Below are 17,478 nucleotides of genomic sequence, written 5' to 3' on the forward strand. Positions count from 1 at the left end.
TAATTTCATATTGGTTCTGTTACACTGTAATTCAGGAGCAGATAGTATTCGGTTTATTATTAGTCTATATATATATATATATATATATATATATAGTGATTATATGTACATTGTAGTGTTATTAAAAGTTTAGGTAATAGGAAAGGTGTCATGCCTGATATCATATTGAAGCCCTAATCATCAGCAGCTGTCCGGTGCAGTCGGCGAAGAGATCGCACATTGCATACTTTAGTTATTGATATTAGAGAGTAAACCTTTGTATGATACTGGCTATGAAAAGGAGCAGACCCCCTGGAGAGAAGACCCCCACCTTTGGATTACTTAGATTGAATCAACCTATTACCTGTCTGGCCTGGACCCACCCAACGTCTGGACCTATAGAAACAATCTACGTCATCTCTATTGTTCACAATGAAACACTGACTGTATATATATTAGCTGCATCTCACTTGGGCCTCAGTCAACTCTGACACAATATTCTATACAGAATATTGTCCATCGGGTCCCGTGGGTGCGCAGCGAGCGCATGCGATTGCAGCGGTATGTATGTATTTATCTTTTGGTATTGGCTGTGCTGTACTGTACTTTATCATGATATAATAATATATTGAATTGTTGACTATTTACATCTGCTAAAATAAATCACTTTGTGCTTTGGACACACATACAATTGATTGGGCAATGCTTATTTTAAAACGATAGAATTACTTTAATACCACCCAATATAAATATATGATAAACATAAATAAATAAGGGATGGGGAATTCTTCTTTGACATTACCAGGCAATACCCTTTTAGCTTAAGTACTGATCCGTGACTCTTTCATGTCTCCCCTACACATGAATGGTCTAAGGATGCTTTACTGTGGCATGACACAGGACTGATGGTAGCGCTCACCTTTCCTTTTCAAGACAAGCGTTTTTCCAGATGCCCCAAACAATCTGAAAGGAGATTCATCAGAGAAAATGACTTTACCCCAGTCCACAGCAGTCCAATCCCTGTATCTTTTGTAGTATATTAGTCTGTCCCTGATGTTTTTCCTAGAGAGAAGTGGCTTCTTTGTTGGCCTTCTTGACACCAAGCCTTCCTTCAAAAGTCTTTTCCTCACTGTGCGTGCAGATGCACTCACACCTGCCTGTTGGCATTCCTGAGCAAGCTCTGCACTGGTGAGTCCCGATTCCTCATCTGAATCAACCTTAGGAGATGGTCCTGGCTTGCTGAATGTTCTTGGGCACCCTGAAGCCTTCTTCACAACTTTTGAACCTCTCTACTTGAAGTTCTTGATGTTCCAATAAATGGTTGATTTAGGTGCAATCTTACTAGCAGCAATATCCTTGCCTGTGAAGCCCTTTTTGTGCAAAGCAAAGATGACAGCACATGTTTTCTTGCAGATAACCATAGTTAAAAGAGGAAGAACAAAGATTTCAAGCACCACCTTCTTTTTAAAGCTTCCAGTCTGTTATTCTAACTCAATCAGCATGACAGAGTGATCTCCAGCCTTGTCCTCATCAACACTCTCGCCTGTGTTAACGAGAGAATCACTGACCTGATGTCAGCTGGTCCTTTTGTGGCAGGGCTAAAATGCAGTGTAAATGTTGTTTTTGGGATAAAGTTCATTGTCATGGCAAAGAGGGACTTTAAAATTAATTGCAATTCATCTGATCACTCTTTATGACATTCTGGTGTATATGCAAATTGCCATCATAAAATCTGAGGCAGCAGACTTTGTGAAAAATAATATTTGTGTCATTCTCAAAACTTTTGGCCATGACTGTAGGCATCAAATACACTTTATTGTTTGTTTTAATACGATACTCTTACACTAAACGTTCACATTTTCACACACATGCGCATGCACAACAGGTTTTCAGATACAAATTGTCATAAAACACAGCTTAATATACACTAGCTGCAAAACCCATAGAGCATTAAAACATAGCAATTTACATGATGCTATTGTAAATTTAGAACTTAAAAATCTATTTTTAGGAACTAATGGTGCATATTTGCTCTATAACTTCTGTATTTTGTATTGCAGTTTGTAATAAAAAGATACATGTTTGCTCTTTAAGTTATTTTGAACAATAAGTGATTGCTATGCATTTATTTCCTTTGTTAGACAGCAAGATATAGTCCTACAGTAGCAGAAATTGTTGTCACCATACTATTAAAAAACTTTGAGCAGTTACAGAAGAGAAGAACTGCACCTGATTTTCATTATGTAACACTCATTATCGGAGACTCTGATAACCAAGTTGTCTTCAAGCAGAAGATCATGTGAGTGATGATTATTCGATTTGGAACAAATGTTGAAAGAGTCACCAGTTCATTAGACAATCAGACATTTTTTAGGGTACTAAAGGATATTTTTGTTTGCCATTTTAAAAAATGCCATAGGATGTTTTGCCTCATGCTACATTCACCGTGTGGAAAACTCTTTCATTATCCATGTCTGTAGGTGGTGCTAACGCTCACAGTCGTTTATTAGTGTTTCATTTTAGAGTCTCTTTCAAATGAGTGAAGAGTCTCTTTCAAATGGGTGTGGGAGCATATCTGAAGTGTCAATTAGTATAGGGGGTAGTCACAGACCTGTGTTTGCTCCTGTAAAGTGACCTGATTTTTATACACACTCAGATGTGATGATAATCAGGTGTTGGCCTATAATTTCAATGGAATGCTTTTTGCACAGTCCAGATTCATTTTATGTAGCAAAGAGCATATAGCTGTAAATCTACCAATGTAAGCATAGTATAAGGTAGGATATAGGCATTTTGGAGTCCTGCTAAAATGGTAACGTTTTGGGGTTTTACAATGCATTTAGTTGTGAGAATTTATGATATTTTAAATTTATTTAAGAACTTATGTGACTTCATTTAAAATTAGAATTCTCTAAAATTGTCTGCATAGTCTTAATATAGGACTTGAATATTAGCCAGAGGCATAGAAAGAGATGCATAGAAACAAGGTTTATTTGCTCTTGAACAGAGAATTCTGAAGATAGACATAATCTGGATCAATTGTTTTTTTAGGATGAAAGGTTCAACTCAGTGAACATATGTTTTTTTGGTTTTTTTTGCAGCCTACTAATACTATGTAACTATGTAAAACTAGTTTGGCTATCACTGTATCATTTTGGCAATAATCATTCAGAATAGATGTTTTAACGTATTGATCTTAGGCTCATAAGTTTTAGGGATATATTTACTAAACTGCGGGTTTGAAAAAGTAGAGATGTTTCCTATAGCAATCACATTCCAGTTATAATTTATTTAGTACATTCTACAAAATGACAGCTTAGTAAAAAATACCCCTTAAACTCTTGTGGCAATTTCATAATATGGCCCACACTACTTATAGAGTATCTGGAACTTAAGGCAAATATTTAGTAGTGCTTAATTTGTAGCACAAACATATCCCCCTCTGGTCACAGCAAATCGGTCACTTTTCACTTATACAAATTCAAGGCAGTTGTTTGTTTCCTCACATTAGGCAAAAGCAAAGATTGACCTACACTCTGATAAGCCCAGAACTCAGCAATAACTAGACGTTCCACTAAAACTGCATCAAAACTTTGCTGGAAAACATTTTTCCTTTTTGGCCTAGTCCTTCTTTCCATTTTCTAAGTGCCTAGAGTCTTGGAGGTGGAGTTGATGATTGTGACATTTCTCTGGGTCCGAACTTATTGGTATAGTAGAGGGGAAATTTCTGAAGAGTGTGACCTTTTTGTTTCTCTGAGAGCCAATAACTTGGTAACTTTAACCAGAACTTCAGTTGAAATAAAGATCGGAGAATCTAGCTTATCTCTTACACATAGCTTTAATTTTTCATTTGTATTATTATATTTTTTATTGCATTGGTCTGATAGTTTCTAGTTTATTGTTTTGGTTTGGGTTTTTTGGGGGGGCCTGGACTGTTTTCAGAGTAAAAAGAACATATATCCCCAAAACTATAATCAAGTTCCCAGTGATAAAAAATAGTGAAACTATTTGTATAATTAGATTTTTTAATTTTGATGGTTTAGATTGGAGCAGATGAGTACATATAAACTGTTTGGATGCTGGAAGGGGTGGCCAATAAACTGGATTTCTTTGACACAACTGAGTTAGTGGCTTAACTAAGACATGTGTTTAATGCTGTGCATATATAATCATGTCTGTAATGATATGATAATTAGATGCATGTTTCCTTTTTCAGGGACTCTGGTTTGTTAAAGTCAGGAACCTGGACAAGAAAAATTGTAATAAATAGAGCTTCTACATCTGAGGAGCTTAGTGTAAATCTGATAAGCTCTGAATATGGTAAGACATTAAAAGTTCAATACATGTGTTTGACTTACGTAACACCTTTTTTCAGGCTCCTCTGGAAATTGATATTAGTAAATTGCATGGGTGTAAGATTTCCGTTCAAGCCTCTCATTCAGGATAGTGCCTCCTCCCAAATCTTGGCAAGTTGCTTCTCTTCTGGGGAGTGTCCAGGACCATGAACACCAAGGAGAGACTTGAGGATCCCCTTGCCCACCACAACAACTATGACCACAAACACGAAAAACATTTTATCAGAACACAAAAATGGTGTAGAAGCCACCACAGGATGAGGTTGGGCAGCAACCACTTTTCTTTGTATTATAGCAAAAATATACTTTTATCATGAAATAATGACAGAGCACCAAACAATTCAACGTACAACAATAAAGGCAATCATTACTTGAATATTATAAAGATAACAGTTTGCATAGCATCTCCAATAATTTCCCTTGCACTACTACCTTTACCTCTCACTTAGTGCATATAGACAGAGCCGCCATCAGGGGGATACTGGTGTATAGGGCCCGGGCTTACCAGGGGGCCCTCTGTACCTGATGGCGGCTGTCTGGTTCCATGAGCATGGCTGTCACTGTGACAGCCAGGCAGCTGTCAAACACGATTGCTCCGGCCCTGCAATCATGTGATTTACCCCCTCTCCCTGTCAGTTGCTGGTGTGACCTGACGTCACACTGATGTTCCCACCGCCGCTGTAGGAAAAAGGAAGAAGAGAGGCTGCAGCAATCAACATCTAGATAAGTACTTTAAAAGAGATTTTATTTTAAAAGAGATAGGGGTAAAAAACACTTGTAGATCGCAATATGTAATATTTGCCTTGTTTACTAAGAAGTCCAACCAGAAGGATATCAGAACCAAAAAGGACAGCAATAAAGGCAATAGAATGGGTAAATACCACTAGCACAATCAACAATATTTTGTTCTTTTTGAATGCTTAATATTGGATCGGATCATCCACACTACTTAATGCACAGTCACAAATCAATAATTGAGATGCAGTTCATGTCATTCAATTTCACAACTAAATGGCAAATCCAATATAACAATAAGTTTATATCTGTGTTTCAGTACCAAAATCCAAAAATTGAATAAAGCCACAGTCTGTAGAGGTAGGGACCTTAACCATCTAGTTACTTCATCCATGTTATGCCATTTGAAGCGAGTTCATGGCAAGCTGTTGGGAAAATCTCAAACTTATGTTAAAAAATAACAACAAACTGTCCAGCATCAGCTAGCTCCCTTCTCTCACCTAGATACCGGCACCTACAATCTACACTCACAACACCGTCCTCATTAATATCCTCTGTAGCGATCCGAGTTAGTCCTGCATCCAAGTTGCTAAGGCTAGATGACTCCTCCACTATCCATCATTCCTCTGAAGAATTATTGAGGGTTAGTTTCGCTACTGGGGGTTGATCTTCAACCCAGCAGCAGACCAAGATGAAGACTACTATTACTTTACAACAATTGACTGTTAAACAATCCTTTGCAAGAGGAAGCAAGTATGAAAGCTGTCACACAGTCGCAAAGCGGATCACAGACGTGTTACGGCAGTTTTCAGAAATAATCCATAAATGAAGTCTCTTCAGAATCAACATCACCCAACATCCCCCAGATACAGGCATAAATCCAAGTATACCTTGCCACATCTTATCTGGCGTAGACTTACTGTACCACAGCTTCCCCGTTTCCCGAAAACACAATGGAGGGCACATTTCAGTTTAGATAAGTTACGCTATATAACATATTTTAGACATGTTTCTCCATACACCTTGAGAAATACTGTCTAGGAAGCAGATAAACAAAATAATTTGTCAATATATATATGCATTGTAGTTCGTTAACTCTTATGCATCCTACTATTATTTTATAACTAGCTTTAATTCAACTTCCATTTTGTGTGAATTGATTATCCATATCAGATGCCATGGCGACTATGCTAGTATTAGATCTGCATCCAATATCCACTATTAATGCAGCTGGTTTTAGACAGTTAATTGAGGTCTTGTGTCCCCGTTTCCAAATTCCAACACAACACCATTTTAAAAGAAAAGCTATTCCTCACCTGTACAAGAAGGTTGGTATAAATTTATTTAAAGCATCAGCATGCCCACACTGTTTATGGCAGCCCAGGCTGACTGGGACTTGTAGTTCCACAAAATAAAATGGCCACCAAGGGGTGTAGGAAGAGCCCTAGTGCTTTCAGCACTGGGCTGGCTGTCCCTAGAGGGGGTTCCCACTCGGTTTTTTTAGGCGGACCTCACTCCCTAGGGAATCCAGCTTAGCGCAGAACAGTCTGGGGTTGGTTTGTCATTATGGCAGGTTCTGCCATGTGTCCCCCTGCTACAGTGCCACCCACCCTGGCTGGTTTGCCTAGTACACGAGGATCCAGATGGACAAGGAAATGTGAGGAGAGTCAGTGGTCTGCGTATAGCAAGTTGTACCACTGCTATAGTGAGGAGGAATGTCCAGGAGTAGCGAGGAGGTAGTGAGAGTCAGCGGTCTGCGTATAGCAAGTTGTACCGTTGTCTATAGTGAAGGAATGGAATCCAGGTGAAGGTAGGTAACGGGGAAGTCAGTGGTCTGCGTGTAGCAAGTTGTACCACTGCTATGTGAGAGGATACTTGAAACTGGTGTCACAGGGAACAGGAGTCAGTGGTCTGCGTCAGCAAGTTGTACCATTGCTAATATATGTGAGGAGGGGCACGAGGAGATGAATGTAAAGCAGAGTATACACGGAGCACACAGAACTTGATCCCACGATGATATCCACAATACAACAATAACTGACCAGCGCTGCTTGAAGTATACAAAGTCACAATAGCAATCCAGGCAATAGAAAACAAAGTCAATGGTAACAATAGCTTCAGTGGATAGGAGGCTCCGGAGAAGAACACAACTCAGTCCAGATAGATATGCAATACAAAAGCAAAGTCAATGGAAAGTATGCATACCGCGGTTCAGGAGAGCAGGCTGTCAGAGCGACGTGCAGGGATACCTGAAGGCTGAAGGCCGGCAGGAGGAGAGACCACTGGAGGGTGGAGCGGTAATCAGGTTGGTGCAGCGCACGGCAGGTAATCCAGAATCAAAGAAGCAATACTCAGGAAGCAGTAGTAAGTGAAACTGGAAACATGATGAACACGGGAGAGTTGAAGCGGTCTGGTATCCAGTAGTAGTGGTAACGGAGGCAGCGGAGAGCTGACACGATAAACACAGGAGATTTGAGACAATCAGGAACTCTGAAGTAGTAACGGAGGCAGCGGATAGTAATCAGCTGAGTGCAGGCACGATGAACACAGGAGAGTTGAAGTGAGCAGGAACTCTGTAGTAGTAACGTAGGCAGCGGATAGGAATCAGCTGAGTGCAGGCACGATGAAAACAGGAGAATTGAAGTGGTCTGGCAACCACAATAGCAGTAAACAGGAATCAGCAGAAGCTGAATAAACGAGGAACACAGGAACACCTTCAGAGGCTCATGGGGAATGAGACTCCAAGATCAGGCAACCAGGTAATGATCACAGGTGGTTTAAATAGGGAGGGTTGCCTGATCATCCAATCAATTAAAAGCAACAGGTATTGAAGGCTTGATAAGGGCTGCACGTGCGCAGACCCTCAGGATGGCGGACGGCCACGGTTCCTGAACACACGGGAAATGGCACTCACAGTCCGGTGAGTGACACTTTATCTCCCGAGCCTTGTCGGCATTTGGGATTTCGGGTAACCTCCTCACAGGTATTCAAGCCTTATACTCTCGACCATCCGCAAGAGTCATGATCAACGGTTCTTCCTCTGAGCTTATCACCATATCCAATGGTACCCGTCAGGGGTGCCCTCTGAATCCTCTCATTTTTGCCCTCATCATAGAGCCTCTTGCTGCCTCTATCCGGGCCTGCCCGGACATACAGGGTGTGCGAACGGGGAATCTGGAGAGTAAGCTCTCTCTCTTTGCGGACGATGTCCTTCTGACTCTCCTGCAGCCAGAGAAGTCGCTTCCTGGACTCTTTAGTGTCTTACACCAATATGGGCACCTCTCAGGTTACAAGATCAATATTACGAAATCGGAAGCCCTCCTCCTTAATATTCCCTCCCCTGAAGGACTGGTACTCACCTTCCGCTTTAACTTAGCAGAAAAAGAAAATTAAATACTTAGGTATTTTTTATTACCGACTCCTATGACTCCCTCTACCGGGAGAACTACCCGGGCCTCTTTGCTAAAATCAAGTCTGAGCTGTTTTTCTGGCACACATTGATCATCTCGTGGCTGGGCATGATCATCTCTGTCAAGATGAACCTCCTTCCTAAGCTCCTCTATTATTTTCAGACCCTTCCTGTTCGAGTCCCCCTTTCGGATCTATCCAAAAATGTCTTTCTAGATTTTTCTGGAATGGCCGGTCTCCCGGGATTAAGCTGGCTCTCTTAAAGAGACCCACCAGAGGTGGTGGTACGGGTTTTCCGGATTTGAAAATTTACTATTGGGCGGCTCAAATTGTAGCCTCCTTTGCCCCCCCGCGGCACTGTCGTGGGTTGACATCGAATCCGTCTATCTTAAATTTCCAATTTTGTCCTGTATATGGGGTCTCTCAAAACAAGCTAGATCTACCCTCACCTCCCAATGTCCTACCTTACTATTCTCAGCTGCAATATGGGAGACCTGCCGACCCCATCTCAATATACCAGTGTCATCTCTTACTGTTCTACTTCTTTGGGGTAACCCTGCCTTTCCTCCTGGGCTCTCCTCTACCTTCTATAGTCCCTGGGTGGGGGCCTTTATCTCCTGGGAAGGTCTACGCTCTAAATATCCAAGTTTCCATCCAAAATTCTATGAGTATTTCCAGTTACGCCACTTTGTGGGCTCTCTCCTCGGGGGAACACCTCTCCCCTCTCTTAATTCTCCCTTTGAATCCCTATGTATCTCCTCACCTTTGGGTAGGTGCACGATCTCCTTTATCTACAGCTTAATTCTCAATGCACTATTACCTCCAGGTGGCAGGCATGAGAGGGAGTGGGAGAGGGATCTGCCCCCCCCCCCCAGAGGAGGATTATTGGGAAATCATAAGGGATCAAGTTGCCACCAGCTCTATTTCCACCTTGGTGAAGGAGAACGCATATAAAATATACTATAGGTGGTACTACATAACTGACAACCTCACTAAAATGTTCCCCTCTAGTTTTCCATTATGTTGGCGGGGTTGTGGCCAGATGGGATCTTTCTTACTTATTTGGTGGTCCTGCCATAAAATATCCTCCTTTTGGGATCGAGTTAGGACCCTCCTCTCCTGCCTCCTTCCATGCCCTGTCCAGAAAGACCCATGGTCTTTTCTTCTCTGTTATCCTCTGATTGATGATGATAGACAGTCTGCAAAATTGTCTTCCCATGTCCTGGCTGCTGAGCGATGTCTAGTTGCTAAGTCTTGGAAACAAGTTGAACCCCCCACTATGGCGGCCCTGCGATCCTATATTTGGTTTATTGCCCAGATGGAACAGATTACATACCACCTGCATGATAAGGATGATAAATTTCACCAGATTTGGCTTTACTTATCACCCCATACCTCCTGTACCAACTCCTTCCTCCTAAGAAGAACTCCCTATGACTGCCCTGACTCTTGATGCTGTTTCCCTTCCCAGAGTATCTAGGTAGTAATCTCCTTTGAAACTTTTATTGCCCCTCTTTTATTTATTTGTTATTTATTTGTTTCTCTTCTTAAAAACGGAAAGGGAAAGATAAGGGTAAGGAAATGTGTGGATAAAGGGAAGTGTGTTCTCTTTTTCTTTCTCGGTGATGACCAGTGTCGTCCCCCCCCCGTCCCCCCCGACTATATTGTTATAAAATGTTATAGTTTCTTGAGTATTCTGGATAACCTGTCTGTTTAATGACAACCTCTGGCTGTCTTTGATATTTGCTACTAAAATATTTTCAGCTCCATTGTCATATGCCCAGGATATGTATTGTTCTCTGATTTTGTTTCTATTCCTGCAAATGTACTAATTGCTGATTCTTATCGGTACATCATTGCTATTTTTCAAAATAAATAGTAAAAAAAAAAAAAATGATCTTCCCACAAGAAATGCAAAGAATAATGTCAGGTGTGTGTGTTTGCTTAAAATGCCATCATCCCCTAGTAGAAATCAAAGCATGTAAATTATTTTTAATTATTACATTTCTTTATTGTTTTTTTTTATTGTCTACATACTGGCATGCATATTAAAATTTAATTAACTTATACTGCGAATATTAAAAATATAGAAACAGATGTAAAATATTAGTTGTTTTACCTCTAAATACAGCTATTGTAAATAAGTGAGTTAAAAGCATTGGTGCCATCTAATGGCAGAAAGGTTAACTGCAGGGAATCACCATGTACATGCTTTCCATTCAGTACATTCCTTCAGCCTGCAAAAACATAATATCATAATCCATTTCATGTATAATACATATTGTAAAATAATTCCTCAATTTATCCAAAAACTTTAAAAAACAAACAATAATTCAAATGATCAGAACTGATATGTTTCACTTCAGCATATAGCTAAAAGAGACTACAATAAACATATTTGTCAATGATTAGCCATCAATAATTAAACATTCTAAGAATAAATGATACATTGATTGAAAAGTTAATTTGTTATTTGTTCTTCATCAATATATATTTCAATAAGAGTCCACAACTACAAACGAAAATAACAGACAGGAGCAAATGATAAATGTGTTACAAAGGAACATTTGAATCCAAAGCGAAATAAATGAACAATCCCCATACTTCATAGTAATTGTTAAAAAGTATATACATTAATTAGCTGTACAGTATAGATAGATTTCACAGAAGTAAATTATATGTTACAGTTTTTGGCATTTCAAATAATTACACCACTCACTTCAGCCCTAGACAGTGCAGCTCCAGCTCCCACATAATGTCTCCGACGATCCAAACCCCATCCATGGCTCACCAAACAGAACCGCTACCTGCAAAAGTGCTCCCGCACTGTAGAGCGCCATTGGGGAAAATCTTGTTTCTGTCATAATTTCCTCCACTATAAATTCATCCTTTACAGCACTGTCCTTTCAATTGCCAAACAAAAATATTTTAATATCCACTCAGTCTTATAACCCACGTCGCCTCTTTGACACCTTCAACTCACTTCACTGCCCACCTGCACCTGCCACTTAGTCCCCTTCCTCCCTCTTCCTCCCTCACAGCCCATGATTTTGCCATCTACTTCAAATATAGAATCAACACCATTTGACAAGATATTTCCTCATACCAAATTCCACACACTCTAAACACCAACACCTACACGCCCCAATTCACACTTTATTAGTTCTCTCTAGTAATTGAAGACAAAGTTTGCACTCATATCATCATCTCACCGTACAACCTGTCCCCTCGACCCTACAGTCATGGCCAAACGTTTTGAGAATGACACAATTTTTCACAAAGTCTGGTCTGCTGCTTCAGTTTTCATGATGGTAATTTGCATATACTCCAGAATGTCATGAAGAATGATCAGATGAATTGCAGTTAATTTCAAAGTCCTTCTTTGCCATGACAATGAACTTTATCCCAAAAACAACATTTCCACTGCATTTCAGCCCTGCCACAAAAAGACCACCTGACATCAGGTCAGTGATTCTCACGTTAACACAGGGGAGAATGTTGACGAGGACAAGGTTGGAATCACTTTTTCATGCTGATTGAGTTAGAATAACAGACTGGAAGATTTAAAAGGAGGGTGGTGCTTGAAATCATCTTCCACTATTAACCATGGTTATCTGCAAGGAAACACGTGCAGTCATCATTAATTTGCACAAAAAGGGCTTCAAAGGCAATATTGCTGCTAGCAATATTGCGCCTAAATCAACAATTTATCGGATCATCAAGAACTTCAAGGAGAGAGAGATTCAATGAAGAAGGCTTCATGGTACCCAAGAATATCCAACAAACACCAGGACCATCTCCTAAGGTTGATTCAGCTGTGGGATCGGGCACCACCAGTGTAGAGCTTGCTCAGGAATGGCAACAGGCGGGTGTGAGTGCATCTGCACGCACAGTGAGGCGAAGACTTTTGGAGGATGGCCTGGTGTCAAGAAGGCCAGCAAAGAAGCCACTTATCTCCAGGAAAAGCATCAGGGACAGACTGATATTCTGAAAAAGGTACAGGGATTGGACTGCTGAGGATCGGGGTAAAGTCATTATCTCTGATGATTCCCCTTTCAGATTGTTTGGGGCATCTGGAAAAACGCTTGTCCGGGGAAGGAAATGTGAGCGCTACCATCAGTCCTGTGTCATGCCAACAGTAAAGCATTCTGCGACCATTCATGTGTGGGGTTGCTTCTCAGCCAAGGGAGTGGATTCACTCACAATTTTGCCTACGAACACAGTCATGAATAAAGAATGTTACCAAAACATCCTCCAAGAGCAACTTCTCCCAACCATCCAAGAACAATGTGATGAACAATGCCTTTTCCAGCATGATGGAGCACTTTGCCATAACGCAAAAGTGATAACTAAGTGGCTCAGGGATCAATACATCAAACTTTTGGGTCTATGGCCAGGAAACTCCCCAGACCTTAACCACATTGAGAACTTGTGGTCAATCCTCAAGAGGCGGGTGGACAAACAAAAGTCCACAAATTCTGACAAACTCCAAGCATTGATTAGGCAAGAATGGGCGGCCATCAGTTAGTATGTGGCCCAGAAGGTGATTGACAGCATGACAGGACAAAGTGTTGACCCTTCAAAAAGAAGGGTTAGCACTGCAAATATTGACTCTTTGCATAAACTCAATGTAATTGGCAGTAAAAGCCTTTGGCACTTATGAAATGCTTGTAATTTTACTTCAGTATACCATAGCAACCTCTGACAAAAAGGTTTAAAAACAGTGAAGCAGTAAACTTTGTGCAAACCAATACTTGTGTCATTCTCAAAACTTTTGGCCATGACTGTATTCCCTCCCAACTTCTATGCCCCGTCTTCCCCACTACATGCTCACTGCTAGCTCACTTCTTCAATCTGTCTCTCTTCCTTGGCACATTTCCATCCTTTTAAAGATGCGCTCATTTCACCGTCTATCGATCCTGAATCTCTCTCCAACTACCAACCTATTTCTCTCTTCCCTTTTGCCTCCAAGCTACTTGAGTAATTACTGTACAAATACCTGTCTCACTTACTGTTCTCTTTCTATTTTTGACTCTCTGCAATCATGCTTCCGCTCCCGAAATTTGTCTGAAATTGGTCTCACAAAAGTGATTAATGATCTACTTACTCTAAAGTCTAAAGGTCACTTCTCCATAATCATTTTCCTGGACCTCTCTGCTGCTTTTGACACTGTTAATCACCCTCTTCTCCTACACAGCCTTCACTCCATTGGCTTTTTGTGACACAGCTTTTTCCTGGTCACTTCCTATCTATCAAACAGCTCCCCCAACCTCTCCCCTTCTTTACCATCTTGTGTAACCAACTGTTTTTCAGCTATCTCCACATGGATTTCCCAACACTACCTAAAGCTCAACATATCCAAAACAGATCTTATTATCTTGCCAGAATCACCACTGCCCTCAAATCTCACTCACTGTTAATAACACCACAATTTCATCAGTCCCCTAAGCCTGCTGCCTTGGTGTCCCACTTGACTCCACCCTCTGCTTTATTCTTCACATGCAGGCTCTCTCCCATTCCTGTCAGCTCCACCTTAAAAACATTGCCAGAATATGCTATCAAAACTTTTATCCAGCTCTCATCATCTTTCAGTTAGACAACTGCAACCTCATGCTATCTGGCATTCCTGACACCCTTGTATCCACACTTCAATCCATCCTAAATGCTGCTACAAGACTGATCTTCCTCTCTCATCGTCCCACATCTGCTGCACCATTGTGCAACTCCTTACTGGCTACCTGTGTCCTCCAGAATCCATTTCAAATTACTCACCCTTACAAAGCTCTCAACAACACCACCTCTTCATAAATCTCATATCAAAATATTCTCCCTCTCGCCTTCTTAGATGTACCTATGACCTGTGCCTTGTCTTGTCTCTGGTTAACCACCTCTTACTCCTGCTCTCTAATGAGTAATTTACTCCATACCCTTTGTTTTTGTTTTCATGTTTGTATTTATTTTTTTCTAGCTTGTATGTCCCTGTTTTATGTGTGCCCTGTTTTCCCTACTGTACTGCTCTGCGGAGCACTGTGGTGCTTTACAAATCTATGATGATAACAATAATAATAATAATTTTAATAATAATAATAGGGTTTGACACTTACAATATAAGGAGTTGATGATCCAGTGCTAAAGTTGTGTACTGAAGGCATAACTCCTTACTTTGACAGCTTTACTTGCAGTCTTTGTTCATCATTATGGGATGGCAACCTGCATCGCTCACTCCCAGAGCTATACTTCACCCGATACATTACATCACATTCACACATTGTGGAGGCCATTCTCTCTTTCTCAAAAGCAACGTTAATTATTTGAGTGTCAAAATGTAAAGTTTCTGCTCTATTGATTGTCAAGTGGGGATGTTAATTACTAAACAATGCCTATATTCCATTTGGTGTTTGAAGTATGTATATGTTCCTTATACATACTATATACTTTTATACTTTAGATTTTTAACCATGAACTATGCAACAACCTAAATACAGTATTATATTTAAAAACATAATATAAGCACATAATATAGACATGAAGCATAACGTATCATAAAACATACATATCTTCACTGTAAAGTCCAATCTGTTTTTCAATTGTAGAAAACCACTTTCCTGTATTAAGTACACCTGAAAGGTGCAAAAGACACCCATTAGAGGAATAGGATTACTCCTGCAGTTGCTGACATCAAGGCCTGCAAATCACTGTTATTGACCATATAACTGTAGCATTCATGTACAAATAGATGCTTTATGTCACCAAACAGCAATTGCACAGGGGGCCTGCACTTTTGCACTTTCTTAAATGACTCGTAATGAATGTTCAAAACAATAAATAAATACTAGATCATTTATTAAATAAACTTTACAGAATTCATAGAGGAAATGGGAAAAATTGATTTACTGAATATGTACTAATATAAGTGTTGTCTTTTTATCTTATTCAAAGTTGGCCTTGATAGTCAGCAAAACGTCAGTGTTTTTTATCTGGGGCCCCAGAGATTTGGAACAGATGAGGGAATTGCATGGAAATCTAAAGATACAGTTTCAAGCAAAAGTAATGCAAAGCTTAATTCTGGTGAGTATCTGCAACAGTCCTTTGTCTGTGCATTGTAGTATACCAAGTCCAGATAGATAATCTTTCAGCGGCATAGTCCATTTGTGTGCCATATATTGCATAAAAAATATCTTGGCGTATACATCAGAACGGGTCCTAAGCAAACGCAATTGCATGTAATTCGTGTACAATCGTGAATGACACTTGCGACTGGCTTTGATTTGAATGGCAGAACAGGAGAGGGAAGGGGCAGATTAACATGGCCCAGGTACAGTAAGCGTTCCCATGCCGATTATTATTTATTTATAAGGCGGCAGATTGAGATTCCATAGCGCTGGATACAGAAGCAAGTAATAAATAGATGAGGTAATACAGAAGTAACACAGATGAGTGTGAGTAATGTTATTGGAACTCAGACATAGTGCAGTAGACAGACGTGGGACAATAGACAGAGAGGACACTGCCTGTGAGAGCTTAATTTCTTGATGTGGCCAATTCAAGTCCTTGCGTTGTCAGAAGTATGCTTCTTTTCAGACATAAGGTTTGCACCCGCTTCGGGGCAGGTGTGCCTGATGGATGATAGTGATGACCAAAGACAGCATTGCCTCTCACAATCTAATGGCATGATTGCTAATTCACCTAACACCTGCATTCCTAACACCACTCATATCAGCAAACAAACATATATAGGATTATGGCAGGGAGACGCCATAGTGCCATTTTGTTTCCCAAAAAAAAAAAAAAATGCTAATTGCATGCCGAAAACAAGGTAGGTGAAACTTTCACATATATGTCTCAGTAGCAACAAAACAAAATTATTTTATTTTATTTAAAAAGCATTGAATACGTTAGCATGTGCGGATGTTTTCAATTGTCTTTCTGAAGCTTTTGCAGACATTTGTATTGATATTTATATTTATCAATATAGCCAATCATTGCACAGCCAATTTTCCTGGAGGACGACAGAGGTCGTCCCCTCTGAAACCAGCAACTGGTACTGTGTTGCCGGCACGGAAAGTGTCTTCAGGCCACGTATCAGCTTCTTCAGGATGTCACATGCTGAGGTGGTCCTTTGCTATCGGCTTCCACCTCATGGTATCATGGCGACACTGTACATTGTTCAGAGTGGCCTAGAACCTTTGCCTTACATCCCTACTGCAATACCACCGCAGAACAAAGTCTGGGTGGTGTTACACTACTGTGCATCTGGCTCATTCGAGACCACAGTGGGTATGGTGGCAGAATTGTCCCAGCCTACCTTTAGTCGCATGTGCAGCAGCTCTCTCGATTTTTTTTTGGGGGGGGGGGGAATCCTGCGTGCGCTCCTGCTTAGCTACCTCTGGGTCAGGGGTTGGAACAGGCACAGAAGCAGATGGTACAATCTCTGCCTCTGCATGCTCAGGTTCCCTGGAAGTAGCAGGTGCCGCAGGGGCTGATGTCAAACCACTCTGTCCAAAAAATTGATTACAGCGTCAGTCAATTTTTCAAATGTTTCATCAATAAGTGTGAGTGTTTTGCATATGTGATACAGTTTTGTTTGCACATTGGTGCTGTTGAAATTCACTTAATTTAATAATTTGAGTGAAACAGGCATGTTGGCACTGTCATGATATACAGCTACAGGACTTTCTGTATCCTAAGGTGCCTCTTGTTTTCCCACACTGACACGGGTGTCCTTGGGAGGGGTTCATATTCACCCTCACTGGGATCCTCAGCATCTACAGCTCACATAATAGAAGAAAAAAAACATTACAATAACGTATGTTTTAGTCCATAACACATAACTTTTAGCATCATAGAAGTTGATTAGTTTACTAGTAAACTTCATTACATACATTTTAATCTCACATATGAAATGTATACTTTTTCATTTTCATGTGTGTTAATGTGGGGTCATTTAGAGAAAAAAAAACACCAAATTAATTGACAATATGCATAAAGTGCTAACTTAATT

At 40.5% G+C, this 17,478-nt stretch overlaps 1 protein-coding gene across 1 annotated transcript in view; it reads left to right on the forward strand.

The window, feature by feature from the left end:
• The window catches only part of HFM1 (helicase for meiosis 1), a 120,355-nt gene that overhangs the window by 66,380 nt on the left and 36,497 nt on the right, over positions 1 to 17,478 (forward strand). The window contains exons 27-29 of the mRNA XM_075184044.1: positions 2,121 to 2,278; positions 4,196 to 4,299; positions 15,417 to 15,545. Of these exons, the coding sequence (XP_075040145.1) occupies positions 2,121 to 2,278; positions 4,196 to 4,299; positions 15,417 to 15,545 (391 nt within the window). The remainder of the gene's footprint in view (positions 1 to 2,120; positions 2,279 to 4,195; positions 4,300 to 15,416; positions 15,546 to 17,478) is intronic.

This window comes from Mixophyes fleayi, chromosome 8 (assembly GCF_038048845.1).
Source record: "Mixophyes fleayi isolate aMixFle1 chromosome 8, aMixFle1.hap1, whole genome shotgun sequence".
Lineage (NCBI taxonomy): Eukaryota > Metazoa > Chordata > Amphibia > Anura > Limnodynastidae > Mixophyes > Mixophyes fleayi.